Here is a 19,478-nt window from a genome sequence, read left to right on the forward strand (position 1 = left end):
ATGGAGCATAAGCGAGCGTGAATCAACGATCAGCTTTCTTTACGGGAGCGGCATGTCCCCGTTTAACATAACCCTACTTACCATTGACCTCAAAGACTCTAACAAGCAAAAAAAGAAATAAACAGAAACGCTGCACACTGAGGCTGCACATCCAATTATAAAAATAAATAATTTATTAGTAAACACAAAACCCAAAAAGTTAAAACCATTGTATACAATTACAACATTGTGTTTGGATCAATAAGTCCCACACATATCCACAAACACCAAGTTCAATATCAGAACATAAATAAGACCAAAAAGATGTACAATTCATAAATATGGCATCAAAGACTCATCGAATAAAAAGACAGGCGACCATGGTGTGCGGTTAATACGCCCCACGCGTATAGCCAGGTCAGACCCCTGGGTTTTGTGTTTACTAATAAATTATTTATTTTTATAATTGGATGTGCGGCCTCAGTGTGCGGCGTCTCTGTTTCTTTCTTTTTTGTTTGGTTATGTGTTGATGCCGTGGTTTGCAATCCTCCATTGAATGTGGTGTGCCCCCTTATTCTATAGTTTTTGTAAAGACTCTAACAAGTGTCTTTGTTCTTAATTGTTGGAGGCCTTTACTTGCTATTTTAGCAGTTGTAATGAAATGTATAAAACCATGCTGCACATGCACATTGACTTCATAGATTTTTGCTATTGTCTGTGATCTGTAGTGCTACAGTGGGCACAGGTTGCATTGTAGTGGTTGGGATTTGCCGAATTTGGAGGTTTTCTGTTAAAAAGTAACTGTTTATTGTTTTTCCATAAATTAATTTTACAAGAAAATATACAAAAGTTTGTAATATATCCTATCATAGAATGATTAATTTAGTATTTTACTTACCTATATAGCACTGACATATTCTGCAGAGTTCTGCAGACATTATCATTAGTGTTGAGCGTGAATATTCGAATCGCAAATATCGCCACTTTGAGAATTCGAAAATATTTAGAATATAGTGCTATATATTCGTATTTGCAAATAGTGTAGATCCTGAATATTCGAATCGCAAATTTATTGTGAATTTATCGCGAATATCGGCACTTAGCAACATCCCTAGCAACCAATAGGAAAGTTGCCTGCCCCTTAGTGTTGATCGCGAATATTCTAATCGCAATTTTTGTATCGCAAATATACTACATTGCCGATTTTTCGCAATCAAGTAAATAATGACTAGAGATCATGAATTCTCAAATTTTCTAATTTATGGCGAATATTCTGCCAAAAATTAGCGAAATATCGCAAATTCGAATATTGCCTATGCTGCTCATCACTAATTATCATCACTTACTGTCCCTAGTGGGGCTCATAATCTAAGTTCCCCATCAGCATGTCTTTGGAGTGTAGGTGGAAATCAAAGTACCTTTCCAGGCTCCTCTCCTGCTCTACATTCCCCCTAATTGACTCTCAATTCACTGCTCAGAGGCTGTCTGCTCACTGAAGGTTCAAATTACATAGAAGTCTATGGAGAGGGGAAAGGAAGAAGGAAGGGGATGCTGCAGAGAGGTAGAGAGACTGTCGCAGACACTGCCACTAATTTGTAAGTGCTTTACTGTCTTAATTAACTTCTGGATTAAAATCTAAACTGCTCATCACTCAGGTGTAATGTGCTATTTTACTGATGCTGCTTCTGAGGTTGTACTACAGAGAGTTTGGAAGCAGAATTCCCTGTTTATCCATGTCCTGTGTTTGGGCAGATATAAAAACCAGCTAGCCTCAACCCGCTAGCTCAGAAAAAAAAACAAGAATTACAGATTGCAGAGGGATAAACTGCTAAAAATATATAACTTATTCTGAAAAATTACCTGAAAATGCAATTTCACTTTAAATCAATAGGGAAAAAAACTGCTCTATTCCATAGAAACATTTCTAGGAACGTTTCCTAAAACATTTTCTTTAAAAATCGTGTGACGACAGGAAAACTGCATCACAAAACTTCCTTTAGCTTCCTTTTTTTTTTACATGTCAGTGGTGCAGCTTCCTGTCACACCACTACTGCTACGTGTGAATATAGTTTATCGCCTTAGTCAGCTGTGATAGTAGAGTATTAAAAAAAGACTGTTTACAAAATAATAAATGCTATGTGTTCAGGATTAGAAGTTTGAATTGGCCTGTTATCTAGAATGAATGCTTGGATAAACCAGCAGCGTCTTTTTAACCTGAGGGCAGGATTGAGCTGCAGTTATATATATATTCTAGGAGAGGTCCCACAGCCCCTGAGCACTTACATCCATCATACCCAGGTTAGGATAGGTAGATGGAGGTGCTGATCTGGACATGGATGTACTTGCTGAACTATTTATAGGACTACAGCACATAGGACTCTAAGTAGAGAAACAGTTTGTTACATAAGAGGCTTTTGTTAGCAGATGCTGATCACAATACCTTGTAGGAAAAATATACATCTGAATCAGATATGTAACCTGCCCAATGGCTTTCTCTTTAGTTTTGAGAAAAGATAGTTTAGGTTCAAAGGGTTTTCTCACTATTGGAAGCAAAGTCATATTGCAAGAAACAGGATTGCCTAGTTCAGAAAACCTTTTTTTCATATAATGTTTTAGGGAATTCTGAGTTAATAGGGACATCCTCTGTTCACCATCTGTATCTTCAGGTCAGAGGTGGTTACAAAGAGACTCTATTTCCTTAGAGGACCTGTCTTATCCTGCATTACACAGATAATCTGTTGATTTGAGTGGACAGGGGACGAATTTGTGATCATTTTATTATCAAGGGACCCTTCTAGCAAGTAAGGATTGTGGGGGTCTAAAACACTGGTCATAATAACCCTGTGCACTGGAGGTTAATCCGCCTAAGTTATGCAGAGGCGCCGGCCTTGCTGGCTTAAATTTAGACCTTTTTCTACACCTACAACTGGCCCCTTCCCCGCCCATGCCAATCCCCTTTTTTAAACCTGGCGTGAGCGGGGAAAAGTTGTAGATTGCAGTGCAATCAAGAAAATAATGACTGGAGATAAAGTTAAATGTCCCCCAGAGGTCTTGTATGACCTTATGGGGGATGCAAAGTGTAAAATAAAAACTAAAAAATTGAAGTGTTTTATAAAAAAAAAAAGATTTGACATATAAACCAACCGATCAAAAAGGCTTATGCCCCCAAAATAGTACCAATCAAACCGTAACCTCATCCCACAAAAAATGAGATCCTAACTAAAACAATCGGCTAGAAAAGCTATGGCTTTTAGACTATGGAGACACTAAAACATCATTTTTTGGTTTCAAAAAGGCTATTATTGTGTAAAACTTAAATAATAAAGAAAACATTTACATATTAGGTATTGTCATGTCCGTAACGATCTTCTCTATAAAAATGTCACATGACCTAACCCCCCAGGTGAACACTGTAAAAATAAATAAATGAAAACTGTGCTAAAGAAACCAATTTTTTGGTCACCTTGTCCCATAAAGTGTAATAATGAATGATCAAAAAATAATATGTACCCAAAAATGGTACCATTAAAAACATAAACTCTTCCTGAAAAAAACGAGCCCCTGCTCAAGATGATCGGCAGTAAAATAAAAAAATATGGTGTTCAGAAAATGGAGACACAAAAACATAATTTTTTTTCCAAAAATGCTTTATTATGTAAAGCTGAAACAAAAAAAAACAAACAAAGTAGACATATTTTATATCATTGCGTACGTAACAACCTGCTCTATAAAAATAGCACATGATCTAACCTGTAAGAGGAATGTTGTAAAAAATTTAAAATAAAAACCGTGTCTAAACTTGGTTACCTTGCCTCACAAAAAATGTAATATAGAGCAATTAAAAATTCCCAAATGTACCCCAAAATAGTACCAATAAAACTGGCACTTTATTCCCTAGTTTCCAAAATGGGTTCACTTTTTGGGAGTTTCTACTGTAAGGGTGCATCAGGGGGGCTTCAAATGGGACATCTAAAAACCAGTTCAGCAAAATCTGCCTTACAAAAACCATATGGTGCTCCTTTTCTTCTGCACCCTGCTGTGTGCCCTTACATCAGTTTATGACCACATGTGGGGTGATTATGTAAACTGCAGAATCAGGGTAATAAATATTGAGTTTTGTTTGGCTGTTAACCCTTAATGTGTTAAAGAAAAAAATGGATTAAAATTGAAAATCTCCCCAAAAAGTGAAATTTAGGAATTTAATCTCCATTTTCCTTTTTTCTTGTGCAATACCTAAAGGGTTAACAACGTTTGTAAAGTAAGTTTTGAGTAACTTGAGGGGTGTAGTTTCTACAATGTGGTCATTTATGGGGGTTTCCACCATGTAAACCCCACAAAGTGACTTCAGAACTGAACTGGTCCTTATAAAAGTTGACTTAAAAAATATAGAAAATTGCTTAAAATTTTTTAAACGTTCTAACGTCCTAAAAAAAAAAAAAATGACATTACCAAAATGATGCCTAAATAAAGTAGATATATGTGGAATGTTTATTAATACATATTTCATGAGGCATCCCTATCTGTCTTAACAGCAGAGAGATTCAAATTTAAAAAACTGTGAATTTTTTCACATTTTCATTAACTTTTGAAATTTTTTAATAAATAAAGGTAAAACATATTGACTCAAATTTACCATTAACATGAAGTACAATGTGTCACGAGAAAACAATCCCTGAATGGCTTGGATAAGTAAAAGTGTTCCAAAGTTATTACCACATAAAGTGACACATGTCAGATTAGCAAAATTAGGCCTGGTCAGGAAGGGGGTAAATGGCCCGGTCTGTTAGTGGTTAACATAAATATGTCTTTGCTTTTAATGGGACTCCATATAGTAGATCCTAAAATATTTGTTAAAGTTGTTGTACACTAATTTCCCCTCAGAGTGGCAGGACTCGTGTTGGTGATCATACCTACCTGATCTCTGGCGTTGGATCCCTCCATGTAAATGTCTGGTTTGATGCCACTGCAGCCAGTGACTGGCCACAGCGTTAATCTGGCCACAGTGTTAAAGTACTCGAGCAAGCTTACAAGGCTGGGACCTAGCACTGGAGATCAGGTACGTATGATCACCAATGCAGTCTGAGAGGTCTGGAAATTAGTGCACAACCCCCTTTAAATTAGGATAATCCAAGGAAGGCTTCCACTGTTGTTTCAATTGCATATAATCTCAGAGGGTCAGCCCCAAATATTCATTAAAGTTGTTGTACACTAATTTCACAGTGTTGTCATACATAATCTCAGAGGGTCAGTCCCAGATATTTTCCTCGAGATCCACAGGCAAAACATGCAGAAATTTTGGTCTGAGTAAAATGTAAGGTTGATTGTTGTTCACTGTAATTATAGGACGTCAACATGGGGGTCCCCGTGGTCTGCACCTATGAAGGGACCTCTCTATGATCTCTTCTATAATTTCATAATTCTTCATGGACTCTTTTAAATTTTAGTCGTCATTTCATTCCTGTTTAACTGTACCTTGGCTTTTATTTTTGGAAGTAGTGATGCTCTTTGACCATTCTTTCATGTTTCCGTGATTTGTGAATTTATCCCGTCTAGGAACGATGGCATAATGGAATTGTTGATATCACCAGAGAGGAGGAATTGACTGTGAATGAATTTGAAGGTGCAGAATTGACTGATCAGGTGCAGATCAATAATGACTTGCAAACGGAATACGAGGAAGAGGAGGAATCCATATCAGCTAAACACGACACTGATACCAATGATGGGTTAGACAATGACACCAGCCTCGCAAGTGACTCAGATAGTGACCAGAAGAGTGATGAGTCCACTAAAGTCATGACCTCTGGTCTTTTAACCAAAGATGAAAGTATTCTCCCGGTGAGCTTCACATTTCTACCTTTTCTCCAGTATTTCATGTTTTATCTTATATTGATTCATTAATCACGGTGTTGTGTAAGGCTACTTTCACACTTGCGTTTGATCGGATCCGTTCTGAACGGATCCGCTCATATTAATGCAGACGGAGGCTCCGTTCAGTACGGATCCGTCTGCATTAATAACTTAGAAAAATTTCTAAGTGCGAAAGTAGCCTGAGCGGATCCGTTCAGACTTTCAATGTAAAGTCAATGGGGGACGGATCCGCTTGAAGATTGAGCCATATGGTGTCATCTTCAAGCGGATCCGTTCCCATCGACTTACATTGTAAGTTTGGACGGATCCGCACGCTTCCGCACGGCCAGGCGGACAGCTGAACGCTGCAAACAGCGTTCAGCTGTCCGCCTGGCCGTGCGGAGGCGAGCGGAGCGGAGGCTGAACGCCGCCAGACTGATGCAGTCTGAGCGGATCCGCATCCATTCAGACTGCATCAGGGCTGGACAGAGGCGTTCTGCTCCGCTCGTGAGCTCCTTCAAACGAAGCTCACGAGCGGACAGCAGAACGCTAGTGTGAAAGTAGCCTAATCTAAATCAGTATTATGTTGCATGGTTTGTGACATAATGATAAATTACATTAAAGGGAGTCTCAACTTTAATAGTTTCTGACTAGTTAGTGGGTCAAAAAGTGACTCTGGGAGCCTAGAAAGCCCGGAGAGAATATGACCCAGCTCCGTAGAGAAATGGGCATGTAGGTATCGCTACAATTAAATCACTGGAAGTTACTGCAATCTATGATTCTTCTCATTCAAAAGTCTTCATACCTTCCATTACTATAAATTGAACGATTAAGCATCAGGAAATGACTGGTGGGACACAGTAGCTAAAGAAGATTTGTACCCAACATGTAAGATGGCTACAAGTTAGTGAATAAGAAGGAATGGTAGCATTGCTTACAAAGATATTGGATTTTTTTCTTATTTGTTACGGTGGCCAGCTAAAAGAGAAATATGAAGCAGGTTGGCAAAACACATGAGGTGTGGTGTGTATTAGCCATGACACTTGCCTTTCTATGCACCCTATGTTGATAACTGGCTGTATGCATGCATACATTGTAGTTGGTACTGGTGTCAGTATATCATTGATGCTGGTTTAGTCTTACATACTTACTACTTGTACCCTCAAATTTTTATGGTGCATTGCAATAATTTTTTATTTTTGTGTATTTTTTAACTTGTTTTGATTAATATTTTTAGATATGCATAGTGTGGTCTAGCACTTATTGCATCTAGATGTTGTTTTTTTAAAGTGAGTTTATGACCTTACAGTGTCTTTTGAAGGATGTTTTGGTGTTGGTCTTACATTAAAGAATAGTAAGCATGCCACACATTGCACACCATACAAGGCATGACACACAATACAATATAGCATCTTTTTATTAACACAATAGCAGCTTTATATACTCCATTTTAAAAAACACAAAAAAAAGTGTGTTCTATTACTTCTACAGGTTGGATCTTCGACCCAACCACAAACTTAGGGGAGGCGGCATGTGTTCAGATTTATACTTCATGATATTACTTTATTATTTATAGATGACATTGTAATTCTTCTTTTCAGCCTCTGAGACTGCCCCCAACTCCACTCACTGTGCCCCCTTCTTTCAAGTTCCCGCTGGATAGATTTATGTCACTACCTCTTTCTCAGAGCACTCCATCTGGACTTGATCAAGTTGGATGGATAAAAAAGAAGTTAATGAGCACAGGTTAGTAAAGTAAATGAGGTGTGGTCATGGCAATAATATCTGGAGGACACCTACAGCAAGTTTGAGCTAACATGGGACTGGAAGATGGGGGCTAAAATCTGGAAAGAAGAAATTCACATGTGAAGTATATATTGGCCAAACCTGCTGATTTTGGCGGAGCAACTATCTAGTGTTTGTGGGGCCTCCCAATTAGAATTTTAACATATGTGATCATTTTGCTGCTTGGGGAGGTTTCTAGCATCGGCCTCTCTCCCTCTTCTGTCCAGGACACATGCATATGTATGGGGAAGGAGTCACATGATATAGCTTTTGGATAATAAAGCGTTCAGTGTACAGGTATCTTGTGTAAGGCCAGACTTAGACTCTTACAGGAGCAGGTTGTGTTTAATATGCATATGTTTATTTTAGGAGAGGAGGATCTTGGCTCGAAGACTCTGGAGGTTCGTAGAGACAGCAGGAAGGGGAGGAGATGGAAGCCTATAAATATTGAGTCCCATCAACTTCCAGTGCACCAGGTATGAGGTTTTATGCATCCTGTTTTTCATGTATGTATGATTGATCTTTATAATCTTCATGAAGCAAAAGTTCTAGAAAAGGTAAGGGCTGCAAAAACCTTGTCAACCATGTAGATTCTGTTCAAATTATCAATAATTCTATTCATATATGTGTAAGCATGCTCTTCACACCAGTATGAATAGTTAGATACAGGTTGGTACTTACTGTCATACCTTAAGAAATGTGTGCTACTAAACATGATGTATATTGTCATATATTCATATTTTATGTGAATTTTGAGTTTTTCCTACAAAATTAGCTCCACACTGGTTTGGTCAGCTCGGATGAAGATTTCCAGTCTGTATTTACAGTGTCCTGGCACACTGTTTAGGACAATGCCATATAATTATTATTATTGTCTAGGCAGAAGATGCACCAATATCGAAGTGCCTCAAGTTGTGTGAATGATATGGTGCATGTTGTAAGACAAGCTAGATGTTTTTCTTCCTTACGCCACCTCTTGATTGGCTTACACTAGACCAATATTTTGCGCCAACACTTTAGTGCAATTTGGCTCAATTTAAGCCATCCCCTTTTCTCTAAAACACACTTCCTTTTTAGAAAATTCTCAAAACTAATAAGGCACAAAAAGTATCTAAAACACATAATAATCTGGTGCAAGGCATGTACACCAATTGTTTGGAGCAAATTGAGCTAAAATTGTGGCTCATTAAGCTTAGTAAATCTTACCAGTGTTTCTCAACCAGCATTCACAAGAGTCTTTGGAATCCTTGAGTCCTGGTCAGGAGTTCCTCAAAACACTGAAGCAGCTAGACCAGTCACTTTTGGTACTGAACATAACTTTCCGCTTGTTCAAAGATGCTTCAGTCTGTTCAAATACAGTACTCCCACATCTAGTTTGTCAAGAAATAAGAGCAGGGTTTCTCTGGGAGTAGAAAGATTTTTCATAGGTTCCTCTACAGTTGGGAATCAATGGTCTTGAACATTCCTGGAATTTCATAGCAAAATAATTTCAATCTTTGCTTTTAAGCAGGGGGATTTCTAGTAGTAAAATCCAACATATGTTTTCCTAATTCCTAATAGTAAAGTCTGTGACTATGCAGCTGGTGCACTAGAAAACTCATGAGCGCTGTTCCAGTTCCCCAGAAAGTTTGCATTATTTATTTTTAATAAGCCTCGTCTTTCAAAGAGAATCTAGAGGGGAAAGTAGAAGGTTTTTTCTTTTTCTATAGCATTTTTATGACAGTCTATGTGGTAGTGTCGTTTGCCTGCAATAAGATGTGTTTGGGTAAGTAAGGCGTTACCAATTTCAATGAAATCGAAAGAGTTAAACCCGGTAGCCAGGTTCACACTAGCTATGGGGTTGAAGTGCTCAACCTTCATATAGCTGGTGAGAGGAGAAGTTATTTTTGAGCGTGATTAGCATGACACATCCTAAGGGGGCAAACCATTGCGATAACTACATCAAGCAGCATCTCAGCTGCATACAAATAGATCAGGTGCACTGTCGTGTGGGAGTGAGACAACAAATTAACGCTGGTGCATGGGCTGGCAGCACATTGCACAGCATGCTGAGCCTGGCGCACAGGTTTTGAAAAACGAAAATCAAATTATTTCAGCATTTTCTTTTTCAGAGCGTTATAAGTGAACGTGGGAAATAAAATCCTTTGAAGATAACTATGCTTTGAAGATAGTAGAGGGTTAGCCATGTCTTCTAAATACTGCTGCAGCGACTCACAGCTCAAGTCCTAGTTCTGATTTCTAGTAATTGGGCAACACAGAAAGAAGATCAATTAAAAAAGTCACTTCAGCAGAATATTTTTATTTTTTTTGCTGGATGATTCTGGGGAATTTAATTTTGCATGTAGGTTTTGATAAATAGGCCATAGACTCTTGATGAAGTTCTGGGTGCTCCGAGTCTGTTGAACCCACTCCCAAGAGATTCCAGTTCTGCACTTGTAAAACCTGTCTGATAAAGACCTCAGCCAAGGGAATCAATGCAATCATTACAACCAACCCATATAGAAGAAGCGGAGGTCATGGACTGGTAAATAGTAAAGTAGTGTTACTCATTACCGTTAATTAACATTGCGTGCAATCTCCTGGCTGCAATAGTCGAGGGTTTGATGACATACATGCACTTACCATACACTTTGTTTTACGCTTGATACATCTGTATTCCAGGAGATGTACAGATCCCAGTGGAATTATTACACTGACTTGTACGGTGTAGGTGTTAATGACCTGATTACAGCAAGGAAAGGATTCTGTGTCATTGAAGATTTATGACTCTCATTGATTCTAATCATGTGCCACAGAACCTTTTTTCTTAGAAAGAAACTCAAGCATGTGAAAGCAGTCGGGGATCCCTGTCGGGAATCTCCATAACCCGGTATTACACACAGGGTGCTGTGATTCAATCACTATGTACTCTACTCAGCTAATTATAGGTAGGACTCGAAAGAGAGAAGAAGATGTATCTCAGCATGGACAAGAGTCTTACACGGGAATGTACAGAGTCTTTTCTGCCCAACACAGGCTGCATGAACATTAGTGTAAAGTTGGCTCAACTAGCCATTTTTGTGGATCTGCTGACAATCTAATGTGTATGAGGATCTTTCGATAGGACACGTTCAACTTCAATGCCTATTCCTTTTCTTTAGTTGAGAGATTAGCCATCACCATAGGCGTCTGGCGGGTACTTTCTCCTCTCTGCCCACTAAAAGCACATACATGCTGAACCAGGCATGTATGTGTATGAGGGAGTCAGGAAAGATAACCTAAAGAATGTCCACAAGCTATTAAAGGGTTATGGGCACCTTTAGGACCTGCATCATTTACTACATGCCTGACTAGACCATAGCCAGTACTTTTAGGATTGTACTTGATCCTTTAGATCTTATGTTGATTGTAAATGAGATGTGTCACTTCTGGCAAATGCTGCTAAAGAGAATCTAACAAATATTAATCTGCTCAGCTCCTCCTGCTCTATAACATGATGCCTGCTGATTGCACTGCATTTCATAGTAACAGGTTCCCTTCAAGTATTGTTGCTAGTATTGTTGCTGATAACCTCAGATCAGTAATGTGTATGTGGATACATGCACACATAATGGAGAGGACATTCCACAGCCGGTTTGTGGGCGCCCAGCAGGGTGATGGGGGTAAGTATCCACATAGAAATGAAGAAATGAGTAATCTGGAGTCATAGGCAGCATAATTATTCATATATTACTGTAGGTGACAGATCCCCTAAAAAGCTGAACATGCGGACACAGATTTGTGTGTGAAATTTCTGTGAATGCATATCAGTTTCATCTGAATGGGGTGTTGCTGGCGTCAAGCACGTGGATTTCTGCAAGCCCCATTCAGACAGCTGCAGAAACTTCTGCAATAAATCCACCCCAACACGTCACAATAACATAACATATAGAAACCCTTTTCAGCTCTGTAACAGTCAGTTGTTTTTATTGTTAGATTGTTAGTCCGCTGCTTAGAAGAGTCCGTAAGCTATTGAAGGGAGTGCAACGCGCTAAGCAGACAAGAATTAAAGTTTAAGGTTGGCTTGACCACCATTAAGCATATTGCCCAATATTGAAATCCCAAAATGTGTGGCACTGTAAGACCCTCTCCATTAATATTTAGTGAAATAGGTTATATTTTAGCCTTATTTCACTATTGTTTAGTGCCTCACTTTTTTCAACCAAATATGGCAGAAAACCCTAGGAGTACATGAAAAAGGGAAAACCTTCTGAAATCTTTAAAGGGGCTGTTCCATGAAAAATATTCAGCAGTTTTCAAACCAGGACTTGGATCTGAATGCTGTTTGTAATTGCATGTAATTAAAAATGTAGTATAGCTTCTGACTTACTCAATGAAATCTTTCTGTATAGCACAATTTGCTGTTTGCTCTTTTCTTTATATCTCTGTCCACCGTAGTAACATAGCAGAGGTGGTCGCACATGCTCAGTTCTCTCCTTCCACCAGTCGTATCTACTGTTAGAAGCTGAGACAGTTACAGGGAGGAGCTGCAGCAGAAAGAACACACCCCCTGAGAAATCACACATACCCTAAGAATGCACACATCCCCTGAGAAAGGACACACCCCCTGAGCTGCCAGCTCTTAATACATCTAGCAGATCAATCGGAACAATGAATGGGGAGATCTTTGGATCCATTGAGGTACAGGGCTGGTTCTAGCTATGTACTATATGATGTGCTATATGATGTCCGATTTTTATTTTCATGGGATAACATCTTTAATATGTCCACTTCTCTTTCTTCTTGGAATGAAGAACTACATACTCCTCTAATAAGAAATTGGGGGCATTCTGAGGCACAGTTTTTACCCTATAAACGCCTATGGCTGCTGTATTTTGGCTTCAGGTAATTTGGCCATATGCAATATTGCTATGGCCTGACAGAATACTGAACAAATGAAATGCTAGCAAAGTTTTTATTTTATTATTATTATAGTACTGCACATTTGCTCAACCAGAAATAGAGAATCTGCTGGATTTATGTTCAAAGGGGAAAAATGCAATGAAATGTTTCTCTTTGGCAGCATCTTTACCTTGGGATATAAGGAAGGCATTACTATTGTCAAAGCATTTTCATCTCTCCTTTAGTCAAAGACAGACATAATTGTACTGTGATTATTCTCAAGTATTTATCTAGCAAATGGAAGAATTTGCAAAATGATCCCATAGAAGCGTTCTTGCAGCTTCTGACAGGTGTACAGGTTTGAATTAATATGATTGAAGTTTCATATCTTAAAAAGAAAATTGATTTGCTTGAGAGATTTAGTATGTTTCTATTCCCACAGAGTAAATATGAGTGCGCGCTATATTATTGGAATATTGTATAATCTTTTTTTTTTTTATGGGATTCGAGTAGCATAGCTGTATTCTTCAATAGATTTAGAATTGATTGAACCAAGCCACACAAATGTTTTGTGTTTTATGTCTTTTCACTCATTTCATTGTCTGTCTTTCTATCTTTTAAAATATGAAATCACAAAGAATTTCATATTGTTGAGAAAAAGGTGCTGGAAACACAAAACAACCCTATTGTATTACAGGGAGTGTGTTGAGATGCTTATATCCCATTGTCTATCAGGTATTGTCTTGTTTGTAACCAGGGGTATGGGGCCTTACAGCACTTATTAAAGTAGTATAATCTTAGTGTAATCTCATATGACTCCCATCCTGTTGCTTGATTGCTTTAATCTTCTCGGCCCTTGTAGGAGAGAAAGATGTTTGAAGTTGGGGGTTCATACTTCACAGAAAAATCACAGCAGAATACTGAAAGATTCCCAAACCATATGTGTCGAGATAAAGATTTGCATGGAGATTTTGCTACCTATTAAAATCGAGTGGGTGAAATCTGAAGCAGGCAACCCATAACAGACAAGACATATAGGAGATGATGCATGTCCGTGACCAAGGGTGGATGCACAGGGAAGATCAAGTGTGGAGTGGCAGGTTCAACCTATTAGGAAACGGCCTAAGTGGGGCAGATTGTGGCCGCGGGTAGGCTCCTGGATAGCCACATTGGTACTGTTGAACAGGAAAAAGCTAGCAGCCACTCCTGGTGCAACCTGACTCTGGACGGCCTCTCTGGGTCCACGCTAGTGATGAGCGGGAGGTGCCATATTCGATTTCGCGATATTTCGCGAATATTCGAATGAATATTCGTGTTATATTCGTCGAAATCAAATATTTGTAATTATTCCAATTATCGCGAATAATATGCGATTTATTTTTCGCGTATTGCGATTATTTATCTTGATAGTATAAGGCAACGTTCCTATGCTAATTGACTATGGCTAGGCTAATATGTGTATTTTACGAAATTTCGTGATATTGCTCTAACTTCGTCTCTTAGAATATTACGAATATTCTAAAAGAAGAAGTTAGAGCAATATTACGAAATTTCGTAAAATACACATATACAGGTCCTTCTAAAAAAATTAGCATATTGGGATAAAGTTCATTATTTTCTGTAATGTACTGATAAACATTAGACTTTCATATATTTTAGATTCATTACACACAACTGAAGTAGTTCAAGCCTTTTATTGTTTTAATATTGATGATTTTGGCATACAGCTCATGAAAACCCAAATTTCCTATCTAAAAAAATTAGCATATTTCATCCGACCAATAAAAGAAAAGTGTTTTTAATACAAAAAAAGTCAACCTTCAAATAATTATGTTCAGTTATGCACTCAATACTTGGTTGGGAATCCTTTTGCAGAAATGACTGCTTCAATGCGGCGTGGCATGGAGGCAATCAGCCTGTGGCACTGCTGCAGTGTTATGGAGGCCCAGGATGCGGCCTTAAGCTCATCCAGAGTGTTGGGTCTTGCGTCTCTCAACTTTCTCTTCCCAATATCCCACAGATTCTCTATGGGGTTCAGGTGAGGAGAGTTGGCAGGCCAATTGAGCACAGTAATACCATGGTCAGTAACCTATTTACCAGTGGTTTTGGCACTGTGAGCAGGTGCCAGGTTGTGCTGAAAAATGAAATCTTCATCTCCATAAAGCTTTTCAGCAGATGGAAGCATGAAGTGCTCCAAAATCTCCTGATAGCTAACTGCATTGACCCTGCCCTTGATAAAACACAGTGGACCAACACCAGCAGCTGACATGGCACCCCAGACCATCACTGACTGTGGGTACTTGACACTGGACTTCAGGCATTTTGGCATTTCCCTCTCCCCAGTCTTCCTCCAGACTCTGGCACCTTGATTTCCGAATGACATGCAACAGTCCAGTGCTGCTTCTCTTTAGCCCAGGTCAGGCGCTTCTGCCGCTGTTTCTGGTTCAAAAGTGGCTTGACCTGGGGAATGCGGCACCTGTAGCCCATTTCCTGCACACGCCTGTACACGGTGGCTCTGGATGTTTCTACTCCAGACTCAGTCCACTGCTTCCGCAGGTCGCCCAAGGTCTGGAATCGGTCCTTCTGCACAATCTTCCTCAGGGTCCGGTCACCTCTTCTCGTTGTGCAGCGTTTTCTGCCACACTTTTTCCTTCCCACAGACTTCCCACTGAGGTGCCTTGATACAGCACTCTGGGAACAGCCTATTCGTTCAGAAATTTCTTTCTGTGTCTTACCCTCTTGCTTGAGGGTATCAATGATGGCCTTCTGGACAGCAGTCAGGTCGGCAGTCTTACCCATGATTGCGGTTTTGAGTAATGAACCAGGTTGGGAGTTTTTAAAACCCTCAGGAATCTCTTGCAGGTGTTTAGAGTTAATTAGTTGATTCAGATGATTAGGTTAATAGCTCGTTTAGAGAACCTTTTCATGATATGCTAATTTTTTGAGATACGAATTTTGGGTTTTCATGAGCTGTATGCCAAAATCATCAATATTAAAACAATAAAAGGCTTGAGCTACTTCAGTTGTGTGTAATGAATCTAAAATATATGAAAGTCTAATGTTTATCAGTACATTACAGAAAATAATGAACTTTATCACAATATGCTAATTTTTTTAGAAGGACCTGTAGATTGTATTTTAGCTAATATAGTGCTATAATCCCTTTTTTTTCCTCTAATTTTTTTTTGCCTCTTCTGAACTTAAGTTTTGTAAAATATGTACACTATTAAAAAATATTACTATAGCAGTATATTAGCTTAAATACAATCTATGTGTATTTTACGATATTTCGTTATATTGCTCTAACTTCGTCTTTTAGAATATTCGTAATATTGCTCTAACTTCGTCTTTCAGAATATTACGAATATTCTAAAAGACGAAGTTAGAGCAATATTAAGAACATTTGCAAAAGTCGAAATTGCGATGCGAGTAATATAACACAAAATAATCGCATGAAGATTTCAACTTAGTACTGCTATATTCCATATTCTAGCCTAATATGGAATATAGCAGTGCTAACTTAGCACAGCTATATTCCATATTAGGCTAGAATATGGAATATAGCAGTGCTAAGTTGAAATCTTCATGCGATTATTTTGTGTTATATTACTCGCATCGCAATTTCGACTATTGCGAAATTTCGTAAAATACACATATAGATTAGATTGTAATTTAGCTAATATGGAATATAGCAGTAAGTTGAAAACGCCACTGACTGGAGCAGCCAGGAAGCCAGGAATCCAAAGGACAGGTAAGAACAACTTTAGGGAAGTGGGAAAGAAAAAAATATAATAATAAAAAAAAAAAAAAAAAACGAATATTCGATTTCGCGAATATATAGAACGATATTCAAAATATTCGCGAAATCTCAAAATTGCGATATTCAAGAAAAAAATTCGCAATTCTAATATTCGCGCTCAACACTAGTCCACGCATGTGCACTGCTCTGCCCGCTATGGGCAGAGGCACTAATCTTAACAGTGCGCATGCGCGGGCCCAGCAGTGACCGGTGCTCGCACAAGATCTCTAAGACAGAAGAGGGGGATGAAGTAGAAGAGGAGGGTGGGCCAGAGGACTGCAGGGGTAGCAGTTATGCTGGAACATAGGAGAGGGGCCTGGGCACTGGTGGCCATAACGTCGCCCCTGGGCACTTGCGGGGCCTAATCTGCATATCTTTATAAGGTGTTTTTGTCAGCTTCTGGATGTGGGAAGGACACAATAAAGGTAATATTTCTATGTTGGGCAATTGTGCTATAACGTGATATGAGCAGTCTAAAATGCTCAAAGTAAGTGACATACTTTCTTTAAGTAGACTACTGTATAGTTCGGTAACATTCAAGTGTTTAATCCCATACAGTATGTTCTGCAATTGCTTATTATGCCACATTTGTGACTTAACTTTGTGTTCAACCACATGCCCTGAAATTGTTTCTTGAAGGAGAACCCAGTTGCAAACCTGTTGCTGTTAAGTGTTAACAAGAAGAATTTTCAATATAAGCTGGGAAAGTAAATAGTTGAAGCAGTTCATATACCAGAAGTATATAATTTAGGTCTAGTCCAGAGCTGTTCTCTCATTCTGTGAAGAACATTTCTTAAAATGACTTAAATCCATGTGACATGTAGTAATAATTCCTGACTAGCGTGTTTTCAAGGTTTACACAAATTTGTGTCCTCAGACTCTACAGCTGGCCCACAGCTTCTGTCTGGCTTCACCTATATTGGATATTTCGTGCCTAGAATTAGGGCTCATGCACACGAACATAAGGGCTCAGTGCCTATATTTTAAACCGAAAACGACAGGTTCCCAATGTATGGACACTGGCTGTGTGAACTCCGCTTTGCGGATACGGACCTTTTGACTTGAATGGGTCTATGATCCACAAGATATGACCGAAGATAGGACTTCACCTATCTTTTGCAAATAGGAGGCACGGATCGGAAGCCCACCGAAACACTACGAAACATTTACGTGGGCTTTCGGTTCCATGCCTCTGCACCGCAAAAAGATAGAACATATTCTATTTTTGGCCGTAACTTGCAGATCAGGGATCCATTCAAGTCAATTGGTCTGCATCTGAAAACAAAGTACGCACAAACAGTCCCCGTGCATTGCGGACCACTATTTGGGTTCCTCAGCACAGGCACTGAGCCATTATGCTTGTGTGCATGAGCCCTTAGAAAGCAAGATTTTGTATGGTGCAGGGGGAGTGTTAGCATCCTGGAATCTCTACAGGCAGAAATACACATTAGATGAACATCGGCTGATGCCCTCAATTTTACTGGGACCCACCGATCATCTAACGTGTATGTGTATTGTTCAACATTCCAGATCCTTTTTTCCTATGAGAACAAAGTGGCCACTAGAGGTGTCTGGCAGTGGCATTTTCTTCTCACCCTATAGAAGGGGCACAAATGCTACGCTGAGCCCAGCATGCATGTTTATTGGAGAAAAGGGTTCAGGAAGTATGGATAGCTTATGTATTTCCGTAAGTCATACCGGTGCCAAGTGATTTGCAAAAACTGACAAAAGCAAATAATAAATGTGGCACACAAGTGAGTTTTTGGTGGAAATTAAACCAGAATTCTGGTGCATTTAGCTTTGTAAATCTACCTTTATGTTTTTATCAGATGTAACTGAATGTTTCTGAATTCTCCTAACTGCTTCCTCCGAGCAGTGTTCCTATAGAAACTACAATGCAACCTATGGTGTTTCTTAGCAAACATGTGAAGATAATGTAGAAAACAGCTACCTCATCTTCAGGGTGATAGCACCCCTGTTGTACATTTTAAGTAGAATAAGCTTGGAGTTCTCATCTTTGCCATATACTGTGATACTTTTCCATAATAATGCTCTCCATTGGTTTCATGTTTATGTAAATTTCTGCGCAATAGTCAATTCAGTTTTTGCCTGGATATACCCCCACCACTATGTCTTAATAATAAGGAGATACAGTACTGCAATACTGAGGAATCCCTCCTGTCTCTTGCTTAGAACTACCCAGAAGCATTGTTATTAGCCACCTTGGCTCTGCATAGTAAAGTTTATACAAAAACATGCAAAAAAGGAGGTGGTCACATTAGCCATGTGGAATTCCGGCTTCAGATATGCTATATACATCTAGTGGTATGCGTCCATTAGGGTGAGGGTTGGTTGAGTTGCTCTGATAAACTCAAAATGTTGTAATATATGTATATTGTGGGGATTCGCTCTGGTAGACAGGGTGTGCGGACGCACTACAGAGGCAAATTACCAGTTCTTAAATCAAACTTCCGTGTTTATTCACACATAAAGCAAAAACAAAATGTCATTTTGCAGTCTTGTTGTTAGTTCACACACAATGGAAAGTCCACATAGCAAAAATCACCTTGTTGGCAGTTCTGCCTCCAGCAGTCCATAGCAGGCTTTTAGGGGGCCCGTTTCCCTTAGAGATGGGTCTCAGCTCTCCAGCACGGCACAAGCCTCAGATCCCAGCACACACACCTCATGAGCTCCACTGTCAGACTGAGGCAATTCTCCTCACCTGGCAGTGCTTGCTGGTTTTTAGGCCTGGAAAAATCTGGCCTGGAACATGGGAAGTAGTCACCCACCCAATACTTTGACTACTCCCAGTAAGAGCCGTCCCAGATCAGCTATACAGCCATACAAAGTATTAGGACTTTATGCACACCGTGTGCTATCCGCATCCTTTGCTCCGTTCCGTGGCCCCACACAAAAAAAATATAGCATGTCCTATTCTATTTTGCGGACAAAAATAAGCATTTCTACAATGGGCCGTCTGTTCCGTTCCGCAAATTGGGGAAGGCATGCGGGCGGCTTCCGTTTTTTGTGGATCCGCGGTTTGTGGACCGCAAAAAACGGAACAGCCGTGTCCATTAGGCCTTAAGGTGTCAAACAGCAACTGCTGCTGACACATAAAAACCGTCTCTTACTCCACCGAGGCCAGGAACCTCGATTACACGTACCTATCATTCACAATGATTCCTTGTACCTTCTTACAATATAT

At 39.4% G+C, this 19,478-nt stretch overlaps 1 protein-coding gene across 1 annotated transcript in view; it reads left to right on the top strand.

The window, feature by feature from the left end:
• ARHGEF9 (Cdc42 guanine nucleotide exchange factor 9) overlaps nucleotides 1-19,478 on the top strand; it is a 381,458-nt gene that overhangs the window by 87,963 nt on the left and 274,017 nt on the right. Inside the window, exons 3-5 of the mRNA XM_044268649.1 lie at nucleotides 5,533-5,817; nucleotides 7,431-7,575; nucleotides 7,984-8,090. Coding sequence (XP_044124584.1) covers nucleotides 5,533-5,817; nucleotides 7,431-7,575; nucleotides 7,984-8,090 — 537 coding nt within the window. The remainder of the gene's footprint in view (nucleotides 1-5,532; nucleotides 5,818-7,430; nucleotides 7,576-7,983; nucleotides 8,091-19,478) is intronic.

Source organism: Bufo gargarizans, chromosome 9 (assembly GCF_014858855.1).
Source record: "Bufo gargarizans isolate SCDJY-AF-19 chromosome 9, ASM1485885v1, whole genome shotgun sequence".
NCBI lineage: Eukaryota > Metazoa > Chordata > Amphibia > Anura > Bufonidae > Bufo > Bufo gargarizans.